Below are 25,215 nucleotides of genomic sequence, written 5' to 3'. Positions count from 1 at the left end.
TACTCCTCTGCCACCTCCGCGTATTTCGGGTCTGTCAATTGCACGTTCTCAGTCATCAGCGAACCTATATGCATGCAATATATGTAAGGATGATTTAACACACCTATAGACAAAGCACAACCTGACAAGATTCATAACATCTATGGATATATCACATTTTTATGAAGCTAACAAAATTGGTTTGGCATTTTTCTGATTTTTCTATGATTTTTGGTTAATTGTGCAAGATCTCTGTTTTTATAGAAAAAGAGAAAAACGAGAGAAAAGGAAAAATGCTTGCATAGGCTTGGTTCAACCCACAACGAAGCTGGCCCAACTGTAAGGATTCAGCCTGGGTCAAAAGAGAAACCCACCAGGAGAGGTCCACCCGGATCTGAACATTTTTCATCAGAAACCCCGATCTCTTTCAAAAACTATTAAGACCCTCCCACCTTTTATTTCTCTCTAGCATTTTTACATCTGGAACCCCGTATTTCTTTCTATTCTCTTTTCCACTTCTAATCTCCCTTAACACAACGTGAATTGGCAGCGAGACCGATACGGACACGAGCGGCATGGCTGGGCGAAAACTATGGTGCCAGAAATTTTACCTCTCTAGTATTAGGTATAGATAATGACATGTAGTTTAACTAAATGAAGTATGTACTTCATGTTGTTTTTCATAATGATGGTGCGTATTTTTTAGAAATAAAACATTATCCGATATTGCCATTAGTGGTTAGAGTCTACTGGATCCAAACATTTTTAATTTTGTGAAAACTTGTATGATATATCTTATTCCCCTAGGGTGTCTAGTAAAAATTAACACCAATTACTAACTAACCGTATAATAAGATGGCTTACGTCTTACGATCGACTTGATCACCAGGATTACATACATAATCGCACGCTTGCTGCGTGCCGTGCATGCTCTGTGGTCATGGGTTCATGGGAGTAGCAAATGTGGGTGTGTTGGTCAGAAGAGGGAGCCATCCATGCATGATCCATCCATCTCGATCAGCTGCTGAGCGAGACTGACCTGGAGTCGATCTTTTTTTTCTTTTTTTTGGGGGGAATGGCCTGGAGTACGTCGATATAGAGGGACAACAACATAACTCAGCAGGTGGCTTCTAAACCCCGCGCGCAGGTATACACGCATATGCATGCCCAGAGGAGACGAGCTAGCTTCTACGTAGCTAGCTAGCATTATGGCGCGCTGCGGCTGGCTTTGATGTTGCGAGCTGCGGTGCAGGCATCCATCAGGATCAGGGCAGATCGATGCATGCCCAACGCACTAACGCAGAGAGAGAAGAGAGAGATCAGGGATCATCGACGAGCCGCTGCATGTCGAAATGAAGAGAGGAGAGGAGCACGAACTAGTACGTACGGGTACGGCCCCTAAGCTATAGCTGCCGCTTGCCTGCCGCGCTACTAAATTCCTGTGACGCAGCGCAGCACGCAACCATTGCATCGCATCGTCGGCCTGGGCTGAACCCCGTGCACCGTCGCAACGCATTGCGTCGCGCCGCACGCCATTACTCGCAGCGGGCGGGCGATTCCCCCTCTCCATCTCCCAACTGCATGCATTCATGCGGCTCCGATCCATTTTGTTATTATTATTACTGCCGCTGCCGCATATCTATTGGACTTTATTTGATGATGTGCTGTGCCTAGCTCCATCGGTTCAAGTGATGAGTATGTAGTGAGAGCTCTGACGTTTGCTCGCCTCGCCGAAGAAGAAGATGGGGACAGACAGCTAGCGGCCTCCTTATATATATTTTTGAGAGAGAACGAGAGATTGAGAGACAGAGAGTTGCTGGGTCGGTGCAAGTTGGCACTTGGCAAAGATCATCCATCCATCCATCCATCCATCCATCATGATTCATGAACAACGCAACGTTTACATACAAATTCCCCTATTAACACCATAACATTCGATTAATCCTGGCAACACAACACTTGCAGCATCGTCCACCGATATGTGCTACACACACGATCGATCGAAGCAGGATCGACCTTTTTCTGTCCATAATGTTTGCACCCTTTTACCTGTCTCTGATATGATATGGAGCTTTGCATCCTGACCCCGGTGACTGGTGTCTCGACCGAGTCCCGACCAGGTAGAGAAACGCAGATGATCCTATCTCAGCTCTCCCCTGTCCGCCGAGACGGACGTCTCATCCTTGTTCCCGCCTGCAAGCAACGCAAGCGAATCCTGGCCCACGCGCCAGTGACCACCTCTGCTCCCCACTCTCCTGGCTAGCCTGAGCCTCCCTAGCTTCACTCTCTCTGTCTCTCTCTCTCTACTCCATCTGTCCCATATTATCTGTCGTTTCCAATTTCCGTGCCATAAGTTTGACTCGATTTGTAGAAAATACGTACAACATTTGTATCTTCAAATAAATTTATTAAAAAACTATATTCAAATATCTTTCCAATGATACTAATTATGTACCATAAATATTAATATTTTTATAATATATATTTTATCGAAGTTGTTTCTCGGAAAGCGAAAGCGACAGATATTTTGGGACGGATGGAGTACTCATTAATTAAATAAGTTGATGCGCCTTAGGTCCCGTTTGGAGGAGCTCCGCAGGCTCCGGTTCTGGTACTGTTCATGCACTGTAGCACAGAGCCCGAGGAGCTCGAAATCGTGGCTTCGCCGGCTCCTCCTCTTTCTGGATTCTTTTCCGTTCATTTTGCGCCTCGATTTTCGAAACAGCTCCTGCTACAGTGTCGCTACAGTCACGAGGTGAGGAACCGGAGCCGCCAGGTGCTTAACCTCAGATCCTGCACGGTGCACGCGCTCGGCCTCTCCTACTGAATCATTGAGTAATGATGCTCTCCTTATTTGCTTCAGACCTTGCTTCAGTCTCAGAGCGTGCGCGTACGTACGTGTGTGTTACTACTGGGTTGCAGTGGGCGCGGCACGGCACCAGGATCTGTTGCACGTGCCAGAGACGCTGCCGCTGCTTTCAACCATGCATCCGCGCTCCATCTGCGCCACCGGTTCCCCATCCCACGGCCATCGATCACCTCGTATCAGTGGCCAATCAACTCTTCCTCTACAAATAATTCTGATTAAAAAAACACGTAGTACAGAAGTACAGGGTATTCAAATACCTACGCATACTGCTCTAGTCCTATCCTATATATTATTTATGGACGTTGAACGACGCCACACAAAACATTTACTGGTATTTATTTATGGCAATGTTCGTTTCTCTTATAATCTATATTTTTCAGCTTATTTTTTTAGCTGAAGCAGTGTTTTTCTCTCACAACAAATAAGCCAGAATAGTATCTCAACTTGTTTTTTCAGCGAAACGAACGGAGCCATATATATTTATTAACGTCCATGAAGCAGGGATAGATGGAGGACTACAATGCAAGCCACCTCATTCAGTGATTCAGACCGCGCTCTCCACGACGTCAACATGCGTTTTTCTTCGATGCTCCTGCACATACCAGAGCAAGGTCAACTATTATAGAGCAATCGCCTAGCCAAGGGCGTCTCTAATGGACTAGCTTAGAGCTAGCTGAATCAATTTAAACAATCACTTAACGGTGCAAAAAGCAAGAGGCTGGCGTGGACTAGGAGAACCTGTCATATTTCACGATGCATCCCTATTTCACAGGACGATGCTCAAGGTTACTTATTGCCGTCTCTCTCCTCCATATTTACTAGCTTAGAGCTAGTGCTAGCTCATACTATTCGAGAGCCCTAAGAGCATCTCCACTGCATCATCTTTCCCCTTTCCTTTAAGGCCCGTTTAGAGGGGCTACTCTCGGCTCCGACTCCTCCACTATAACAATGGAGCCGGGAGAAGCCCGACAACTGTTGCTCATCCAGCTCCTACGTTTCTTGGTTCATTTTCGAAGGAGTAGGAGCCGTTTTTATGTGCTACAGTATGCTGCAGTGTTTAATAGTACTATACGATTTTTTGAAGTAGGAGTCGGAGCACCCAGAAGCCGCACCAAAGGAGACCTAAAAATTAGCTATAGGGGATTGAGAAAACATAATTACATGATATAGGGGAGTGGTTCCACAGCAGATTGAGAAAACCTTATACCCTATTAAGTAGGACCCACCCGTCAATCAATACAACTCCTTTTCTTTCCTCGTTTTCTCTTCTCTCCTCTCGCTCGTTGATTGTGCGAAGCCCGACGCTCGGCGCTCACCCATGACTATGCAGGGCAGCGGCATAGCCCGACGGCTAGCCCTCACCATCGCGCATAGCCCTAGAGTGGTGGTGTGGCCCGTGCCCTTGCCCACGTTGGCTCGACCATCACTTGTGTGATGCCCGGCGTGGTAGCGTGACCACCACCCGCCCTCACTTGTGTAGTTGTCCGGTGTGGCGGTATGGCCGGCCCTCGCCCTCTCCCCCGTGCGGAGATCTGTGATTGTCACGAGGGAAGGGGGATGAGAAAAATCTTTGGTTCTTGTCCTTTCTCTGAAGTATTGATGGGATGTTTTGAGGGATCGACAAAAATTATAGGAAAAGAAGATGTAGAAAGGTGATCTGTTGGTGCTAATTTTTTTGCTATCATATTCTTTTATCACTGGTTATTGGAAAATGTGACTGAGTTTTCTCAATCTGGTGGAGAGACGCTTTAAGTCAAGTTACAAGAGATAAGTTATACAATAGTTATATCTCCTATTTACATACAAAAAACTTTTCTTTTTTATTATTATATAGTACCATCTCTCATGCTTAATCCTCTTATACATTTTATCTAAGCCCACCATTATATATGTGTTTGACTAGCTTGGCTATAAAATCATTATCGTACTTATTCAAACAGTAGTGCCACAACCAAGAGCATGTTCACTGGTTGGTTTCTGGGCAGATAAGTCCGGCTAGTGCTGGTTTGTTGTGAGAGGAAAACACTGTTGGCTGACTGATAAGCACTGACTGAAACCAACAAGCGAAAAGGCTAGCTTCGCTATAAAATCATTATTGTACTTATTCAAACAGTAGTGACACAACCAAGATCCAGCTAAAATCATTATTGTACTTATATTCAAACAATAGTGACACAACCAAGGCAGCTAGTTGGAGCTGTGGAGCAAACAGGTGGAAGAACACCGGAACAGAGAGTCGCATAGGCCAGCCACAGGTTGCATGCATTGAGATTTGAGAGAGCAGAGCAGCAGCTCATGAACAGAGTTTCCCTTGCAAATGTTTCTTCAGCTGAATGGAGGCTTACAACCGGAAACACCACCACAACCACAAGTCTCCACCGCACATAAACCCACCCCGCCATGATAGCAACAACCTACTCCAACGGCAGCAGCAAGTAAACTAATAAGCTGCTGCGGCTACTACGTACTAGCCTCCTCCTAATGAGGAAGGAAGGGGAACACCCTGCAGGCTGTCCAGTGGATGATCCAACGGCAGTCAGTTGGAGCTAGCTGACCCTCCGTATGAGCGACAGGGGGGGGGGGGGGGGGGGGGGGGGGGGGGGGGTTGTGCTACCCGTGCTCCAGCCCCCCTACGGCCATGATTTACATGGAGCCCGGCTTAGCCCGGGCTACCATCATGAGAAGGAAGAAGAAGGTAAGGAGAGGCTGGAGGAAGAAGAAGAGAAAGCCAGCCCTGGCTTCGTCGATTCCTGGCTTCGTCGCATAGTATGAGCATCCACTGGGCGCGCGGGCACATGCACGGAACGCCGCGTGGCTTCACTACTTGCGCTTGCCGCGCTGCTGCTGCTTATCGCCGGCGGCCTCGCTGGCGCCGCCGCCGCCGCCGCCGGCCTCGCCGTGGAGGAGGTCCACCAGGCACGGCTGCTTGCAGTTGATGCAGGTCGGGTAGTCCTTCTTAGCCACCATGCAGTACATGAGGCACCGCGTGCAGGCGCCGATCACCATCGGCGACTTTCCCCCGGGGCTGCCGCCGCCGCTCGAGCTCCGCCCGTCCGACGACACGCACGAGCTCGGCGACGACGAGTCGCTGTCGTCGTGGACGCCGTCCACCTCCATCCCCACCGGCGGGGACAGGTTCAGCTGCAGCTCCGGCCGAGTGCTCCTCACGCCGCCGCCGCCGCCGCCCCGGCTCATGGCTCACGTTCAACACCTATACACCAATTCATCATCAAAGACACTGTCAAACTTACCACACAACCTATATAATATATCAAAGCATGAGCAAGAACGAAGAACAGCTGTTAGTTACCTCAAGCAAGCTTGGAGAATGGATGGATGCCAAGAGAGGAGAGGTGGGAACAGGAAAGGAGATGAGCTTTGATGCGTTTGGTTGAGCGGCTAGGAGTCAAGTTATATAGGGCAGGCAGGGGGTGCCATTGTGTCAAGTAGGGGAGAGGTCAATGCTTCTCTTTACTTGGCATTAATGCAAAACAACAAAGCCCCCGCGTCCTCCTCCTCCCTACTGCAGCTGAGTATCTCCTCCTTTCTCTCTCTCTGATCGGTGATCCTATCCTAGGCCCAGTTTAGATGCGAGATTTTTTTGCAAAATGAGCACGGTAGCGTTTTCGTTGTTATTTGGTAATTAGTGTCCAATCATAGTCTAATTAGGCTTAAAAGATTCGTCTCATGGATTTCGTCTAAACGGTGTAATTAGTTTTATTTTTTATTTATATTTAATGCTTCATGCATGCATCTAAAGATTCGATGTGACGGAAAATCTTAAAAAATTTAGCAAAACGAAGTGGAACTGAACAGGGCCCTAGTCTGCGAGATTCATGCCTCCTCGACTCCTCCAAGATCATTTTTTTTCTGAACTTTCCATGATCATGTTTTACTAGACAAACATCTTCATAACTAAGGTTATTGTATTTGTATTCAGCTGCTGGAACGGAACCACAAACTGCTCTACTCTACTCTGTCCCAACAAGCATGCCCTGCCTGCAGCTGCAGTAAAAATGTAAATCAGAGACATCCGTGGTGTATGAACTATGAAATCAAAGCAAGGGCAGCAAGGCAATGTTTATCTTCATCAAGCTCGAATTTACTCATCCTTTTGAGATTCTCCTTTCTTTTTTTTTTCTGGGGTCCTCTATGACTCCACCGTGCAGTGCAGCGCTGCTGGCAGGCAGTAGTACGTACCTGTGAGTAATTTTACACCATACTGTTGGCAGCAGCAGCTGCATATAGGCCATGTTGTTTCCAATTTTTTTTTTTTGTCTCCTGCAGTAAAAGAGCATGTTTGGACACATGCATGAAGTACTAAAACTAATTGCACAGTTCTCGACAAAATCGCGAGACGGATCTTTTAAGCCTAATTAGTCCATGAAAATCCTTAAGTGCTACAGTACACACGTGCTAATGACCGATTAATTAGTATCATTAGATTCGTCTCGCAGTTTCCTGATGGGTTCTGTAATTTGTTTTTTTATTAGTATCTAAAAACCCCTCCCGACATCATTCCGACACATCCGATGTGACACCCAAAAATTTTCAACTCCCCAATTAAGGGCGTGTTTAGTTCGCGAAATGAAAATTTTTAGGTGTCACATCGGATGTTTCGGGGGATATCGGAAGGGGTTTTCGGATACTAATAAAAAAACTAATTACATAGCTCGCCTGGAAACTGCGAGACGAATTTATTAAGCCAAATTAATACATCATTAGCGCATGTTGGTTACTGTAGCACTTATGGCTAATCATGGCCTAACTAAGCTTAAAACATTCGTCTCGTGATTTCCAACCAAAATGTGTAATTAGTTTTTTTTCGTCTATATTTAATACTCCATGCATGTGCCGTAAGATTCGATGTGATACTTTAGGGTGAAAATTTTTAGGAACTAGACACCTAAACACACCCATAGTTTTAGCACCTTGAATGCCCCCTTTATGGTGAGATTTATGGCCACAGCAGCTGATCAAAGGGCTTCTACTCTCCATCTGGCAAAGTAGTAAATGTGCATCGATGAGCCGCAGCTGCTTATGATGACGACCACTCGATCTTAGGCCTGTTTAGTTTCTCCACCAAAACAATATTTAGAACACCAAATAAATAAAAAAATTATAAAAATATATTTTATAGTAGTGTATTTATTAATATTAATTTGATCTCGTAAATCTAGATGTTCTGATTTTATATATTTGGTTAAATTTAAAATGTTTAATTTAGAACAGCTCTAGAAATTGATTTATTCACGGACGGAGGAGGTGCCACTCTCTCTTAAAGTAAGTGTACGTCTCGCGTCAAAAGTCAAACTTTTATTTAGTTTCACCAAATATGTGTAAAACTTTTATTTAGTTTGACCAAACTTGTGTAAATAAGTAGTATTAACATACTCCCTCTATCCCATATTAATTATCGTTTTCGGTTTTCGTGCCATAAGTTTAACTCAATTTGTAGAAAATACGTACAATATTTGTATCTCCAAATAAATTTATTAAAAACTAGATTCAAAGATCTTTCCAATAATACTAATTATGTACTATAAATATTAATATTTTTATAATATATATTTTATCAAAATTGTTTCTCGGAAAACGAAAGCGACAGATATTTTGGGACGGAGAGAGTAACACTTATGATACCAAGTATTAACATGACACGCGGACGAGGAGATCGAGGTGCTTCCTGCTCTTCCTTCGTGGACGTAGCCAGATGGGACAACTCAACTGAGCATGTCCCACACCCACGGCACGGTAGCCCGATTCCCCTCGCACTCCCAAGGCACCTTCTGCCAGCCCGTTCGGCTGGCTTTAAGCCGGCTGGCTGGCTGGTTGTCGTTCTTACGAAATTACTGTTTATGTCATGTTAGAATAATTTTTTTTTAATAATAATTAGTTGGAACAGTATTTTTCAGTCCTGCTAGAACAGTATTTTTCAGTATCACCTCACCTGCTCAGGGATGTGACGCTAAATATAGATTAAAAAAATAACTAATTATATAGATTACGACTACTCCGTAAGACGAATCTTTTAAACCTAATTATTTCATGATTTAACAACAAAGTACTACAGTAGCACATATGCTAATGATAGATTAATTAGGCTTAATAAATTCGTCTCGAGGTTTAGTGACGGATTCTGTAATTTGTTTTTTTATTAGTATTCAAACACCACATGCGACACTCCATGTAACATTCAATGTGACATCTTGAAATTTTACACTCTTGATCTAAACACCACCTTAATATTAGAGACATTTCAAGTAAATCTAAAGCCTTTCTTTCTCCATGTTAAAAATATGTAGCCTGTGAAAGAAAAAAGCCCATGCATTACTGAGATATACTATGCCTTTGCGGCCTAGATCCTTCCGGCTCTGTTCGCTTCACTAAAAAAAATCAAAATACTATTATAACTAATTTATTGAAAAAGAAAAATATTATTTTAGTTAAAAGATAAACTAAAAATACGGATCATAAACAAACAAACAGGGCCTCGATGCCGTTCGCTCTGCTTCCATGCTTCGCCTTTTCGTGTCTCAAAAGATGCAACCTGTGAAATGACATCTGACTAAGGCCTTGTTTAGATTGTAAGTTTTTTCACCCTTTCTTCATCACATTAAATCTTTGGACATATGCATGGAGTATTAAATGTAGATAAAAAAATAACTAATTACATAGTTTGATTATAAATTACGAGACGAATATTTTGAGCCTAGTTATACCATGATTGAATAATAATTGTCAAATACAAATGAAAATGCTACAGTGCCCAATACTAATTCCTAACTCCAATCTAAACAAGGCCTAACAGTCATTTAGAACAGTGCTGCGTATTTATTATTTCCATCCTCCCTATCCAAGCTTTTTAGTCGCTTAGAAGTGAAAATGTAGCGATAAGGCCTTGTTTAGTTCGTTTCTCAAAAGTTTATATCATATCTCATCAAATATTTGGACACATATATAAAGTATTAAATATAAAATAAAAAATAACTAATTACACAGATTTCGACTACTTTGCGAGACAAACCTTTTAAACCTAATTAGTCCATGATTTGACAATAAAGTGCTACAGTACACACATGTGCTAATGACGAATTAATTAGGCTTAATAAATTCATCTCGCGGTTTACCGACGGATTCTGTAATTTATTTTTTTATTAGTATCCGAACACCCTATGCGACACCTCGTATAACACCCGATATGATAAGCCAAAACTTTACATACAGTAACCATACGAGGCCTAATTCTATTTAAGGGAAACCAATTCAATCAAAGATGACATTACTCAATTACTCTGGCCAGTTTAATCTGACAAAGAACCTCTAGAGCATTGTAGGGTTGACTCGTAGTACGGATTCTACTGTATACCTATGTTGATAAGTCACTCTATGAGCTACAGTAGCACCCCTATTTTTAAAACCACCGGTGGGACTCTTCAGGGCCTGTATTAATATAGAAGTTTTTTTTTTCAAAAGAAAGTATAAATTGTTTGAGAGAAAATGAAAGAACTTAGCAGACAAGGAGGGTTTGGCCAAGGAAAGCCACTCAGAGCACAAAATAGGACAACACAGGCGCTCAGCTCATCGGTAAGACAGATCTCACTCAGTTTAGCACCCGATGTGCACCGAAGTCTCGCTTCGGCCCCGTTCGGCTTGCTGAATCTTGGTTGAAAGTGGCTGAAAAACACGGTTTTGGTTGAATTGTTGTTAGAGAAAAATACTGTTTCGGCTAGAAAAACAAGCTGAATAGTGCGGATTATAAGGTAAGCCGAACGGGGCGTTCATCTTTATTTTTCCGATGAGCACAAATGTTGGGTGAAGAATTTGTCCATACGTGATTCTAGATTGCCAGCTAGGTGAAGAATTTGTAGTTCAAGGGCGCAAACAAATAATGCAAAATTGTGTCCTTTTAGAAACGAATGGGAGCTACAGATTTTATTAGATGCACAGACCTTATAAATGACAACAACAAAAGTGAAAGATGCCTAACAGAAAAGCATCAGCAAAACATCCTATTTCAGCTGGAGTTTAATTTGCATCTCCCCAGCTGATTCCCGAGATTTTCTGCGCTAGTAACATACTGAAGGAAACGTCCAATCCTCCAATAAATCAGTACTGTGTATGATCTACTCTTTCCATCACCAGTTATTGGTCTGTGACATTTTGCTCAAGGAACCTGGTGCATGATTGAGGGATCAGGATGCATAACATACTGCAGAGACGAAAGTGCGTTATGCAATCAAGCTGTTTTAAGCTTTGTTAGGCCCTGTGTAGATCTCATTCTCATAGTGATTCTAGATGGTGATTTAGAATCCGGATTCTATATAAAAAACGAGAGGCGTTTGGATATCATTCTCTTTTGATTACTGCCTTCGCACGGAGACAATCTACAAATAGTAGTTTTAGGTAGATAGTTGGATTCTAGAATCTCATTCTAAAATTTAAATGTTTAGATGTTATTCTCATTTTCCCACCTTATCCTCATTTTGAGATCCAAACAGTTTGCAACAGTAAGAACAAAACTCACCGGAAGTAAGGATTGGATGGATCCAGCCGAAACTGATGAAAGTGTTGTGGCACGATCCGGTCAGGACCAGGTTTAAGTTATCAACAGTAGAGAAGACTGACCCACAAACGGACCCACTCAAGGTCAAGGTTAGAACCTGGTATGGGCGACATGGCATTCCCCGAGAATGATTTTGCAATCGAGGCCTCTCATCTGCTTGCCTTTAAGTTCAAATATCATAGTAATAAACCAAGTAAAGGACAGCCAGGTATTGAATTCCTATGCAGTAAAATCAGCTACAGTTGAAAGCAGAGCACTTCAATGAGCTTTGAATTACATGACAATTTTACCAGACAGACATGTCGGAACTACGGTTTATCCTGGCTCGTTCAGTTCCTCGCCAAAAGTTCCTCCGCAGAAGTTTATACCCTATCCCATCAGAGGTTGGACACATGCATAGAGTATTAAATATAGACTAAAAAATAACTAATTATACAGATTGCGATTACTTTGCGAGACGAATCTTTTAAGCCTAATTAGTCCATGATTTGACAATAAATGCTAGATTAATTAGGCTTAATAAATTCGTCTCGCAGTTTACTAACGGATTCTATAATTTATTTTTTTATTAGTATCCCAACCCCTATGCGACAGCCCATGTGACATCCGATGTAATACCTCAAAACTTTATACCCTGGAATTAAACAATGCCTCAATATCCGAGTGGCAATATATACACCGAAAATGTGAAACATCTGTGGTGCAAGATTGTTTGAACCATGCCATCAACATGTTAATTCAGACTTCAGTACTTGATAAATATAGCCACAAATTACAGTTTATCAACATCTTTTAATTATGCTATTGTGTTCGTTGTGTCTTAGGATAACTATTGTCTTAGTACATTTTGTGGTACCCTAATCAATATATTGTCATTACTTAAAAACCCAGCAATCTATGTTCTGTGCATCTATGGCAGCAGTCATGGATAGGCCGATACCACTTAAGTTGGCATCTCTATATAGGAATCCTGCCTCCAAAAGAAGGCCAGTGGATCGGGCCACGTCACCCGTTTACTCGCTAGCCGTCGGATCGAGCGTTCATGCGATCTGGTCCATCCGATTGCGGGTCGGTTCGGGCATCGAACCGTAAAGCCACGAACCTTCCCGAGGGTTGCCTGTCGCGCAGAGGAAACAGAGCCGCGCGGCGCAACCACGCTCGACCTGGCCGTCCTCCACCGCCCCTGCGCCTCCCTCATCCCGACGCCCCGCACCTCCCTCATCCCGACGTGGCCCGGTGGACTAGCAGCCCCAGCACGGGCGGGGTGCGTGCGCGTCATTCCCGGTGACCCTGGCGCATGCGAGGTATGGGCGCGGCGACCGCGGCCTCTCCGGTCTCGGACATCCCGGTGCGGGCGGGTGAAAGGTCCTAATATGGCTACAGGGGGGTGAATAGCCTATTTAAAAATCTACAAACCGACTAGAGCAATTTGATTAGTATAACAAATAGCGAAATACAAACTTACTCTAGCTCTACAAGGATTGCAAGCCACCTATCCAATAATTCTAGTTGCTATAATTACTAAACACACAATTTTTTATGTTACTACCCACTAAGAGCTCTCACACTTGCTACACTAAAGAGCTTCATTAGATGAACTTAAAACAACAAAGCAAGCTCTCAATTCTAATTACACTAAAGAGCTTGCTACCACTAGTTTGCAAGAATATAAATGAGTGAGTAGGGTGATTATACCGCCGTATAGAGGAGTGAACCAATCATAAGATGAATACTAAATAAATCACCGGGAGAATACCAAAGGGCAATAGACAACCAATTTTCTCCCGAGATTCACGTGCTTGCCAACACGCTACGTCCTCGTTGTGTCGACCAACACTTGGTGGTTCGGCGGCTAAGAGGTGTTGCACGAACCTCGTCCACACAATTGGACACCGTAAGAACCTACCCACAAATATAGTAACTCAATGACACGAGCAATCCACTAGAGCTACCTTTCGACGCTCCGCAAGGAAAGGTACAAGCCCCCTCACAATCACCGGAGATGGCCACGAACAATCACCAACTCGTGCCAATCCTCCTCCGCTGCATAAGCCGTCTAGGTGGTGGCAACCACCAAGAGAAACAAGTGAATCCCGCAGCGAAACACGAACACCAAGTGCCTCTAGATGCAAACACTCAAGCAATGCACTTGGATTCTCTTCCAATCTCACAAAGATGATGAATCAATGATGGAGATGAGTGGGAGGGCTTTGGCTAAGCTCACAAGGTTGCTATGACAATGCAAATGGCCAAGAGGGTGAGCTAGAGCCGACCATGGGGCTTAAATAGAAGCCTCCACGAAATAGAGCCGTTGGGCTCCTCACTGTATTGAACACGGGCCGACTAGACGCACCGGTCAGATCGACCGGGCGCTGAACCCCAGCGTCCGATCACGCGATGTGTGCCACATGTCCCCTCTCTGTAAATACTGAGCGCCCGATCCCAACGGTCAAGTGATGATCGGACGTGCTGCTGCGAAGTGACCGGACGCTGGACCTTAGCGTCCGGTCGTTTCTAGTAAGGTTCCAATCACGAAATTTCGCGACCGGACGCGTCCGGTCATGCCCGACCGGACTCACCCAGCGTTCGATCACTCAATGTCTTCTCTGTGCGCCCCACGTCAGCGTATGTCAGCACTGACCGGACTCAGACCCTGAGCGTCCGGACAGTTTTCGTGCCAGCGTCCGGTCACAAGACCGAGACCGCGCGCTCACTGCTGTCACTGACCGGACGCTGAGGTCCAGCGTCCGGTCACTGTGTGACCAGTGTCCGGTCACTCTAATGAAATCGTGTCTTCTCTGTATAGGGCGCCGGTGGCACCGTTGGACTGTCCGCACGCTACGGGCAGACACTCCGCCGGTGAAGTTTCTTACCCTTGCTCTCAAGTGCTAAACACAATGTGTATCACCTTTGTGCATGTGTGTTAGCATATTTTAACAAACATTTTCAAGGGTGTTAGCACTCCACTAGATCCTAAATGCACATGCAATGAGTTAGAGCATCTAGTGGCACTTTGATAACCGCATTTCAATACGAGTTTCACCCCTCTTAATAGTATGGCTATCGATTCTAAATGTGATCACACTCATTAAGTGTCTCGATCACAAAAAAACAAAATGGCTCCTACTATTTATACATTTGCCTTGAGCCTTTTGTTTTTTCTCTTTCTTCTTTTCCAAGTTCAAGCATTTGATTATCACCATGGCATCACCGTCATCATGTTATGATCTTCATTTATTTCACCACTTGGAATGTGCTACCTATCTCATGATCACTTTGATAAACTAGGTTAGCACTTAGGGTTTCATTAATTCACTAAAACCAAACTAGAGCTTTCAGCGGGGGGCCCAGCGACCCCGGCGCTACCGGCGTTGCGCGCGTGGCGGCTCCGGCCACCCCGGAGCGGGCGGCGAGCGCAAGCACGGTGGCTGCGGCCACCCCGGCACAGGTGTGAAGCTCGAGCGCTGCAGCCACAGCGGCCGCCCCTCCCACGGCGACCCCGGCGCGGCGTCCCCGTCGGTGGAGTGCTCGGCCCTCGCAATGAAGGTCTCGGTCGTCCAGCGCCGCTAGGCTCCACTCCAGCCGTCGTTCGGTCTCCCAGTCCCCCTCGTCCCTTGAAGGATCATACTTTGGTTCAATCCAAGCTGACAAACAGAATGTCTCCCCACACGCAGCAGCCCCTCATGGTGTCTTCTTCTTCAATTTGGTAAGGGCTCGTCTTCACCTTCACCCTGTTCGCTTGTTGGTTTCAGCCAGGCTTATTCAACCAGCCAACAGTGTTTTCCTCTCAAAAAAACTAGCACCAGTCAGCCCAAACTAGCACCAGCACCAACCAGCGAACATGGTGCTTGTGTTTTTCCTCTTGCTCATGTGGTGCTTGTCCTCAATGATGCTTGCTGAAGCTTGAGTCAACCATTTATAAGACTGATTTTTTGTCAATCTTGGTGGGATGGCTACAATCAATTTGCGAAGAGATGGCTTGGACCCTGCACATCAGCAAAAACCAATTCTATGTGCACCTCCACTCTGACAAAACTGTTTCCTAGCTATAGCATTTCCTGGTTCGATTCATCTCTTCCATTTTCGCTTGAACCTCTTCAATACAATAAGGGCCAATTGATGTGGATGTTTAAAGCAGATATTAGTTCATCCTTGATACAGTAAGTTTTTCAATTGACGTATCTTTTTTTAATATAAATTACAGCGAACGCTAATCCATCAACCGTTCGATCTGGCAAACAAGCGAAATCGACCGTCGGATTAGGGTCTTCGCGGGTCTCTACCTGTTACGCCGCAAAATCGGGCCATCGCGAATGCTCACGAAGCCGTGGACCGCGGACTCATCCCCTACGCCTACAACTGCTGCACTCGCGGCCGTGACTACGGGGCGCCCCGGCCATCCCGGCGTGGGTGGGGGCCCCAAAGGCACCGGCGATCCCGGCGTAGGCGGGGTGCGAGCGCAGCGGTCCCGCCCGCTCCGGTCATGGCCATCCTGGCGCGAGCGGAGGCCCCAGCGACCCCGGCCCGGTACCGCGCTGGCGTGGCGGCTCTGGCCACCCCGGAGCCATCCTGGCAGGCGCAGGTACCGGCCGCCGCGCGTGGCCAGGCGACCAGGGGACATCGCAGCCCGGCTGCGGGCGCGCCTCGTCTCCCCGCCGCTTCTCCGCCGCCGCCAGCGACCACGTCTAGCTGCGGGCTGGAGGCCAAGGAAACACACGCAACGCAGCCGACCTCACCGCAAAGCTTCTGTGCTTGGCTACCGCCACCGTAGCCCGGCTCCCGTGGGTCGTGTCGTGAAGCAAACCTGCATTGGCGCACGGCCGTGGCTGGGTTTGCACAAGTTCGTGGATGACCGGGGATGGTGCCAGTGCCAGCAGCTGCCGTGCACGCTGCCTGCTTGACGAAATGCCATTTGTGGGATTGGCCATGCTGCCATAGCAGGCATGCACCCCTATGGTCCTTCACCTGATAGATATGGAAAGCGACGAGGAGAAGGAGAGCATTGACGCCAACTACGTCTTGTTGTACCTTGAGACCTTCCCCAGCCGGTGGTGGACAACGACGATCCCTCTGAACAAGCATCTCTATAACACAGGTACACAAACAACTGAAGGAAAGAAATGCATCAGAGTTGCCAGCTCAAACACTTCCGTTACTTCAATTCCAACATGCATATAACAATAAACTTCCTTGATTTACATGATATGGATTTGAGAAGCAGAAAATCAAAATGCTAGAATAAATGATGAATTTTTAGGCCAATCATACACAGATAAGGAGCTCATCGATAAAATCTGTTTTTGATTGCATGATACTTTGCATATGTCAGTTTGTAAATTCCATTAACATCAATGTGTTATTATTCACTGAAAATTGTATCTTTTATTATGAATTGTGCGGCTACTTGTCAATTAATTGTCAGACTGTCCAATGCATTAATCACATTAATCTTATTATAATTTCAAGGTACATGTTGCTTTCAAGTTACTTTTCTTTACTGTGTATATGCTGAGCTACCGCTTGCTCCACACCTCAAGTATATTCTTGGATCTTAATTGTTTCAACTGCATTTTTTGTAAAATCCTAATTTGGTCATTGCAGAGTGCTCCCTCCTAATTCTAATTCCATGACCCTCTCGGCCTCTCTGTTTCTTTATTGCACTTGCAGAATCATACATGTATTTTATAAGATAGAACTACAAGTGCAGGGCGAGCTTAGAAGCCTAATCCTGACCCTTAACCCACCACCAGTTTTGCTGCAATCGAATTGACAACTGCATTGTCGGCCGCCATCCTTAAGCCTACTGCTGATTTCAGAGGCTCCCGTGGGTGAGAGAGGAGTGTGGGAAACCAGAAGGTAAACAATCCTCATTCAACTTCTACTCTTGATCTATTTAATTGGGTTTATAAATAAGCCAGATTTCAGTTGTTTTAAACCATCGACATCCCCTTTGTTCTTAATTTACTTGGCTCGATCATCTAGTTTGAACCCTGAAAATCACTACCAGAAGTTGCAAATCATCCGCCTCCCCTCTATTCTTAAACTACTCAGCTAGAGCATCTATTTAGCCATGAACAAAACTAAATATATAGCAATCACCAGCCACCAGTATGAAAAGTGAATAAAGGAAAAAAGAGGTGGGTGACACCATTGCTAACCTCTGTACCGCACAAGCAGCATTGTCCTATCATTTCCTCCGAAATTGCCAGAAAATTTAGCTTTCTATTCAGGTTATGTAGCTGTTATGCATAGTATATTACCGAAAAGTGACAACCACAGGATAACCGGATCAGAGCTAGCACATACAAGCTGGCCCCTTCACCGAAGAGCGCTGCAACGCCGCGCGTCTTTCTAGTCTGTCCTAGAAAATGTATACCGATCACGGGAAAGATGAGACATCTTACATTGCAAGACTTGAGTGAACCGTGACATCAACATATTAATTGAGAATTCAAGGCTTGATAGATATAGCTACAAACTTTGGCCTCGTTCGGGCTTACCCTATATTCGGCTTGTTCGGCTCGTTTTTTCAGTTGGGACAGTGTTTTTCTCTCACAACAATTCAGCCGGAACAGTGTTTTTCAGCCAGTATCAGCCAAGATTCAGCAAGCCGAACGGGGCCAATAATCCACAAGTGTTTTTGAAACTTATGATAGCTTAATGATTCTCTGTAGCTTGCTGTGTCGTAGGAAACCTTTTCTTACATCTTACTACTACGGTACCATATATAAAATCCATATCTTGGCATCACTAAAAAGTTCCACAAATTTTAAACCCTCCACCACTGAACTGAGAATCACTTTTTTCTCAAAAAAGAACTGAGAATCACTTTTTTCTCAAAAAAAAACTGAGAATCATTTCAACATTTATAAGGCCTGTGCATCTCTGCCAGCAGCATTGTGAGTCCGATGCTACACTTAAGTTGGCATCTTTCCTCAACATTTATAAGTTGGCATCTTTCCTCAAAATGGGCAACGATCTTTATTAGGCCTGTTCGCTTAAACTTATCAGTCGGCTTATCAGCTAGAATCTACAGTATTTTTCTCTCGTAATAAAACAGCTTCAGCCAACTTATCAGTCGGCTTTAATACCAACCGAACCAGCCGAATTAATCCAGCAGCCAGTACTGCCGTGGGTGATCAAATCGCATTGATATCTCTCCAACCCAAGCACAAAGAACTCAAGGAAATAAGGAGTACTACAGTCCATGAAAACAATCAATATATGATGGAACAGATGCCCCTTAAGATATGTACTACAATGTAATAAACGTGAAGGGAATTCTGGTACTTCATTTCTTGTGAAATTTTACTGTTTTGATAAATGTGTACCACAGACAGCTGAGCTTGTGCAAGACGAGTATGTATAACCACACGGCAATGTCATACAGCATAGATACGCTAGAAGATTAGAACGCAATGCAAGGATATTTGCAGTAAGAAACAGCTAAATATACAGCGGCAATCATTTGCAGTACACAATCAAGATAGCTGAAAAAATTAATAATTTTGCTAATACCTTGACTCTGGCATGAACGAAGAAGAGGCCAAGAACGTTCAGTGGAAGGAGATCCTGGAGCCTGGCATGAACGAAGAAGAGGCCAAGAACGTTCAGTGGAAGGAGATCCTGGAGCTGCAGGTGCTCGCTTGCGGTCCCATGCATCCGAGTATCGGGCATATATCCTGGACCAGAGATGCGGGGTAGTAGGCACCGGCGGCGGGAGCGCATGCTGCCCCTGGCGCACGGCCCACCTCACTCGTCAGCCCACGTCACGTATGCAATTAACTTTCAACGTACTTAAAAAAAAATCATAACTACTAAGCCGTGTATCTAAATTAAATTCTGATTACATCATTATGTTTCTTATAATAAGTACTTCAAAACAAGACCCCACATAGACATATTTAGATAAAGTTTCACTAACGAACATTAATTTTATGAAGATAGAATATTTTCTTTTATTAAGCAGAGACGATGTTCGAGTTCGGAGAACAATATTTCGTCTTCGTAAAAAAAATTCTCTATTTAGAAGAATAATATTCTAGTTTTAGGTTCATGAAATTGGTATCAAAATATACATAAAAATAAATACATAATATAAATAAAAATATTAAAACCTAGAGCAAAGAAAAAGGAAAAAAAAAATAAAAACATATAATAGAAAAAAAATTTAAAAGAACATCACATGGATATTTTTAAATATCCTAAAATATATTATAGAACATAACATGTGTACTAAGTGAACATCACTGAATACGTTATAGAACATTGCATATATTACGTGAACATCACTAAATAGATCATAGAACACCGCATGTGTACTAAGTGAACATCGCTAAATACACCATAGAACATCACTAAAATACATTATAGAACAACACAAATATATTATGGAAACATCACTAAATACATCATAGAACATCACATGTATACTGTCGGTGCAGAAAGTGACCAACAAGTAAATATTTGTAGTTTTGTCGTACGTTGTAATCGGATGTGGCCTAGCACTCAATGACACAGGGTTTATACTGATTCAGGCAACGTGCTCTACGTCCAGTTTGAATCGGTCGGTGACTTTATTCTTGAGCCCAGGTGCTCAAAGTTTGCTGTGGGGTTACAAACGGGCGAGAGAGGGACAGGTCCCAAGTCTCTGATGAAAAGGTCGTATGGATGCTGAGAGCTTGGTTGCTGCTCAACTATGTGCTCGAGGTTCAAACCTAGTGGTTCTGTTATCGTGTGTTGAATTGATCCTCTTTTGGAGAGAGCACGTCCCCTTTTATAGATGAAGGAGACGGCCTTACAAGTGATGGAGAGAGAGTGCGTGTGCTACTAAGTCTTGTTGCCCACGCCGTCGGGTACAGGATGATTGTAGGCGTCCATAATACTGTTCATGTCAGACGCATATGAGAGGTTTTACCATGTTTCACCAGGTATGGTAAATGCCGGCGCCCACAACACTGTGGATGCCCAGATGCATGTGGGGGCCTTACCGCGTTAGCCTAGCATGGGAGTTGATGGCGCCCATAATACTGTAGGGCAAATATCGACGCCCTCAACACTGTTCGGGTTCTGACATGTCTGGAAGGTTGTAGGGCACCCTTCTGACATGTCTTGTTGGTACTGTCCTACAATCATGTAGGGTACGGTCTTCGGTATTTGCGTTTGTCTTGACTGTTCTGCCTTACTTGCTCTGTTTGTTTTCTAGGTCATTATCGAGCGGGCGTCCTCGGTCGGTTGGCCCTAGTCGGCTCCAACCGCGCCGGTCAGAGAAGAGCTATGAGCAGGGGTTCGGTGTATCCCCGATCGAAGACACGGGTCGGAGTCAGAGGCGGGCGTTGGCCAGGCCTTCCGGTCGAAGACGCGGGTCGGAGTCGGAGGTGGAGCGCTTGGCCATGCCTTCCGGTTGGAGAAGCGGGTCGGAGTCAAAGGCGAGCACTGTTCCTCTTTGCCCAGGCCTTTTGGTCGGAGAGGCGGGCCGAAGTCGGAAGCGAGCGTTGTTCCTCCTTGGCCAGGCCTTCCGGTCAGAGACTGGATTACCCTTCTGGCCTGTTGTTAGGTTTTTGGGCCGGCCCAGGAGTTGCGCGTCGTTCGCAACGTCGTCTGCTGGGCCGAGCTTTTGTTGGGGAGCAGGCCCATTAGGGACCTTGGGTTTATGAACCCGACAGGAGCCCCCAAGCCCCCAGGTGATTCGGGCAGAATCGCCCAGGGGCTTTTTTTGTTTTGACAGTGAGTGCGCGCGAGCGCACCCACGTGTGTAGCCCCCGAGCCCCCGGGCAATTCAAGTAGAATCATCTGGGGTTTTTTTTTCATTTTGCCGGCGGGGGAATTTTTTGTTTTGACAGCGGGTGCGCGCGAGCACACCCGCGGGTGTAGCCCCCGAGCCCCTAGGTGATTTAGGAAAAATCACCTGGGGGTATTGTCAGCGGGCGTGTGTGTGCACCTTGGTGAGCGTAGCCTCTTCTTCCTAGTTTCTGATCCATCATTTCCAGGAGCGTGGACCTAGGCGTTTGGGCGCGGTCGAGGGACCGGGCGAGTCAGAGTCGTCAACTAAGGCGCCAGGCGTGCCGAGGGTTCGAGGGAGTCGGAGTCGCGGATCCAGGGATCGAGCGAGTCGAAGTCATCAACCAAGGCGTCGAGCGTAGCTGTGGGACAGCCAAGGGATCAGGCAAGATAGACTCATGGACCCAGGTGTCGGGCGTGCCGAGGGATCGGGCGAATCAGAGTCATGGATCCAGGCATCGGGCGCAATCATCGAGCGCGCCGAGGGATCGAAAGAGTCGGAGTCATGGATCCAGGCGTCGGGCGCGCTGAGGGATCGGGTGAATCAGAGTCGCAGATCTAGGCATCAGGCGTAGCCGAGGGATCGAGCGAGTCAGAGTCACGGATCTAGGCGTCTGGCGCGCTAAGGGATCGGGCGAGTCAGAGTCACGGATCTAGGCATCGGGCGTAGCCGTTGGGCTAGGCGTCCCAAGCCCTTGAGCCCATTAGGCTCGGTAGGGGTCGGTTGAATTTTGTGTGTTACCCCATCCGTGGTTTTCGCAACCGAAGGGCTGAGCTAATGTCGCTTGCCTTGATGGCACGAGTGACGCGCTCGGTGAGCTCGCTAACGGGCACGTTCAAGTGAAATCTGGGTCTGTCGTTCATGACAGTGTCAGCATAGCCCTCATGTGGCATTCCACTGCTCCTTAACCCATGTCCTAGCAGATGCTCGGGTCGTTCTGGAGACCAACCCAGGTGGCCCGCTGGCCTTCCCTCGATGGAGATTCTGTGAGCATGGCTCGAGGTTAGGATCGAACATGAAGGTTGAGATGACCTAGTCTGCTTTGGAGCAGATTGGGCAAGGGCCACTGGGGCTCATATGCGTTTTCTCCCCTAGCTCTGTTTGACGTGAGGCGGCCTCGAGCCCTTCGTGAGCCGGCCTTCGAACCCCGGTCGGTCGTTTCTCATATTAAATGAGGCAACTACTATTTCGTGACACAACACGAAGCGTTGTGATGCATCAACTGCATATGCGATGCTTTGGATGCATGGGATGAATGAATGAATGTGTGCATGGATGAATGTGTGAATGCATGTATGAGAGATGATGAATGAATGACCATGCAAATAAATGAAAATAAATGGTTTTGGTAAAGTTACCTTGATGACTCGAGTGATGGGTTTGAGGAGCTCTTGTCGGATATGTCTAACCGAGATCTGTGTCCACCGTTCATGACGAAGATGGCCTAGCCCACATGGGGCATCCCTCTGCTCCTTACCTATCTCTCGGCATTCGCCTGAGCCATCCGATCGGCTTAGGAAGCCCATTGGTCTCTCCTAGGAGGAGATCCCATTGTTGGGCCCTTCCAAGTCTTGCTTGGGAAGGTGGAGGACCGCCTATGTGTGGTTGCGCCTTGATTCCCACGCCTGGCATGCGGTAGTGGTGGGGCCATGTCCCATTTGACCAGGCACCATCTCGTCGAGCAGGGTGCGTTCTATCGGTTAGGACGCGTCCCATCAAATTCCCATCTGCATTGAATAGGGGAAGGGAGAGGGTTTTTTGCCCCAATCCTTCGCCTTTCTCCAACCGCTGCATCTCCTTCTTAAATAGGGGAAGGGAGAGGGTTTTTGTCTCGTTCCTTCGCCTATTCTCCAACTGCCGCCTCTCCTCCTTCCTTCTCGCCACGGTGGTTCCTAGGAGAGAGAGAGAGGGTAAAGTGAGGGAGAGAACTCATAGATCTATTCGTGAATCCAGAGCGCAATGTTGAGCTGGAGGTCATCCAGTGTAAGCGAGTCGGTGCTGGCTGCCTTCATCGAGAAGGGGTTGCTGCCGCCGAAGGAGGTGGGGTGCTGGAGGGCTCCTGCGGGGGAGGCATTTTTGTGACCTCACGCCGATGAGGTTGTCTCCTTCCTCGCCTTCCACGAGCATGGGCTAGGATACCCCGCGCACTGGTTCCTACGCGGGCTCCTCAATAAGTGGGGCCTAGAGCTGCAGCACCTCAATCCGACTGGGGTGATGCACATCACCGGCTTCGTCACCGTCTGCGAGGCCTTCCTCGGGATAGAGCCACATGTGGACTTCTTTCGTTGGCTATTCTCTAGGCGAGCATTGTCGGAGGGGGATCCACCCAGGAACGCGCTGGTGGGGGCTTTGCCCTGTAGAAGAAACTGAGTTCATCGGGCTCCTACCCCGCGTACTTCCCATGCGACTCCAATCTTGGATGGCACGTGGAGTGGTTCTATATTAGGAACCTAGTGGAGGCGCCATTCCCACCGTTCACCGGCAGAAGGCCAGAGAGACGAGACAGCTGGTTGTGGGGCCCTCCCAGCTGATAGAAGAAGCTGGAGATCATCAAGGCAAAGCTCTAGAAGCTAGTGAAGCACAACCTCGACAGGGTGCGGGTATTCCACACCTTCTTCCATCGTCGGGTTGCCCCACTGGCGGAAAGGACACGATCGATGTGGATGTACACTGGCCTGACGGGCCCCGACCGTGCATCACCGGAGGAGTTGGCGAAGGACGAAGTCTGGAGCCAACTCGATCGGGTGCTGCATCTGAGGGCCAAAGAGACCCTTGACGCCTCAAAGCTATCTAATTTGGTATGCTTCCATCTCCTTATTCCGTGTTCTTTTCCCTTTTGCTCTCCTATATCTTGACTTAGAGTCATTTGTTCCGTAGAGACTCGAATGTTATAAGTCCCAGACGCACCTTCCGAAGGGGCCAGCTAGAGTGGCCTGGCAAGCTGCCCTAAAGGAGGCAGTGAACGCCAAGAAGAAGAAGAGAGCTGAGAAGGCTCAGATGAGGCATGAGAAAGAGAAGGAGATCGCCCGGCGAGTGCGGGCCGGTGAAAGTAGGAGCGACGTTGAGGCGGAGCTCGAGTCGGAGGAGTCCATGGAGCTGGATGACAGCGCGAGCTCCCTTGAGGATGGAGACCGGGATGTCATCGTGACTTCGGCGGTGCGTTGTGAGCCTGCGGCCACGTCTGCCAGCGGTAGGCGGGATGTAGAGAGGTACGGCGATGTTCTCGCTCCAAGGAAGCGCACCACGAGTTCGGACACCGTCGGTGAGCGGGAGGCGAAGCGAACACGGTCGTCGCGCCCTTCGGAGGTGTCAATGGAGTTGATGGCGCCCATAACACTGTAGGGCAAATGTCGACGCCCTCAACACTATTTGGGTTCTGACATGTCTGAAAGGTTGCAGGACACCCTTCTAACATGTCGATAATGTCCTACGGTCATGCAGGGTACTGTCTTTGATATTTGCATTTGTCTTGAGTGTCCTACCTTACTTGTTGTATTTGTTTCCTGTGTCCTTACCAAGCGGGCGTCCCCGGTGAAGGGTCGAGATGGCGATTAGAGGGGGTGAATAGTCTTTTCTAAAACTTAAACACGTCGGCTAACCGATACAAATGCAGAATTAAAACTATCGATCTATCCAAGACTATATCCCACTATATATGTTCACTAGCACCTTGCAAAGATAACAATTATGCAACAAAGGTGCCGGGCTAGTTAGAGCTCTCCTAAACAATTCTAGGAGCACAGTTACACAAACCTATGCCACTCGTTCTTTAAGCAACAAGGGAGCTCCTACACATGCTAGTAAGCAAAAGCACAAAGCCAACTAAGCTCACTAGCAATGCTCAATAACAAGGCAACCAATGCCAAATTAGAGAGCGCAAATACTTAGCTACACAAACTAAGTAATGTGACTAACAAGGTTACACAAACCAAATTAACCACGCAAGGGAGCTACTTCTATGCTACACAAGCAAGAAGGTAATTAGCAAGCTACACAAGCTATCTAATTACAAGAGCAACT

The 25,215-nt window shown here is 46.5% G+C and overlaps 2 protein-coding genes across 2 annotated transcripts; one reads left to right on the top strand and one right to left on the bottom strand.

The window, feature by feature from the left end:
• Positions 1–5,453: 5,453 nt before the first annotated feature.
• Positions 5,454–6,216, bottom strand: LOC136506440 (protein GL2-INTERACTING REPRESSOR 1-like). The gene is made up of 2 exons (XM_066501370.1): positions 6,159–6,216; positions 5,454–6,059 (listed from the first exon to the last, which is right to left on the bottom strand). Exon 2 carries the CDS (start codon positions 6,041–6,043, stop codon positions 5,669–5,671), a length of 375 nt encoding a protein of 124 aa, XP_066357467.1. The 5' UTR covers positions 6,044–6,059; positions 6,159–6,216; the 3' UTR covers positions 5,454–5,668.
• A 12,728-nt stretch (positions 6,217–18,944) lies between these two features.
• Positions 18,945–24,537, top strand: LOC136507220 (uncharacterized). Its single transcript, XM_066502014.1, has 2 exons — positions 18,945–19,052; positions 24,073–24,537. The coding sequence occupies exons 1-2, from the start codon at positions 18,945–18,947 to the stop codon at positions 24,535–24,537; spliced, it is 573 nt and encodes a 190-aa protein (XP_066358111.1).
• The last annotated feature ends 678 nt before the right edge of the window (positions 24,538–25,215 follow it).

This window comes from Miscanthus floridulus, chromosome 15, assembly GCF_019320115.1.
Source record: "Miscanthus floridulus cultivar M001 chromosome 15, ASM1932011v1, whole genome shotgun sequence".
Taxonomy (NCBI): domain Eukaryota; kingdom Viridiplantae; phylum Streptophyta; class Magnoliopsida; order Poales; family Poaceae; genus Miscanthus; species Miscanthus floridulus.
Note: the sequence above shows the minus strand (reverse complement) of the source record. Positions and strands in the feature narration are given on the sequence as shown.

Excerpts from the sequence above, each read along its gene's own strand:
- LOC136506440 (XM_066501370.1), bottom strand. The coding sequence starts at position 6,043 with ATGAGCCGGGGCGGCGGCGGCGGCGGCGTGAGGAGCACTCGGCCGGAG.
- LOC136507220 (XM_066502014.1), top strand. The coding sequence starts at position 18,945 with ATGAACGAAGAAGAGGCCAAGAACGTTCAGTGGAAGGAGATCCTGGAG. Across the intron at positions 19,053-24,072 it reads AGGAGATCCTGGAGCTGCAG|AGACTCGAATGTTATAAGTC; the intron begins GTGCTCGCTTGC and ends TTTGTTCCGTAG.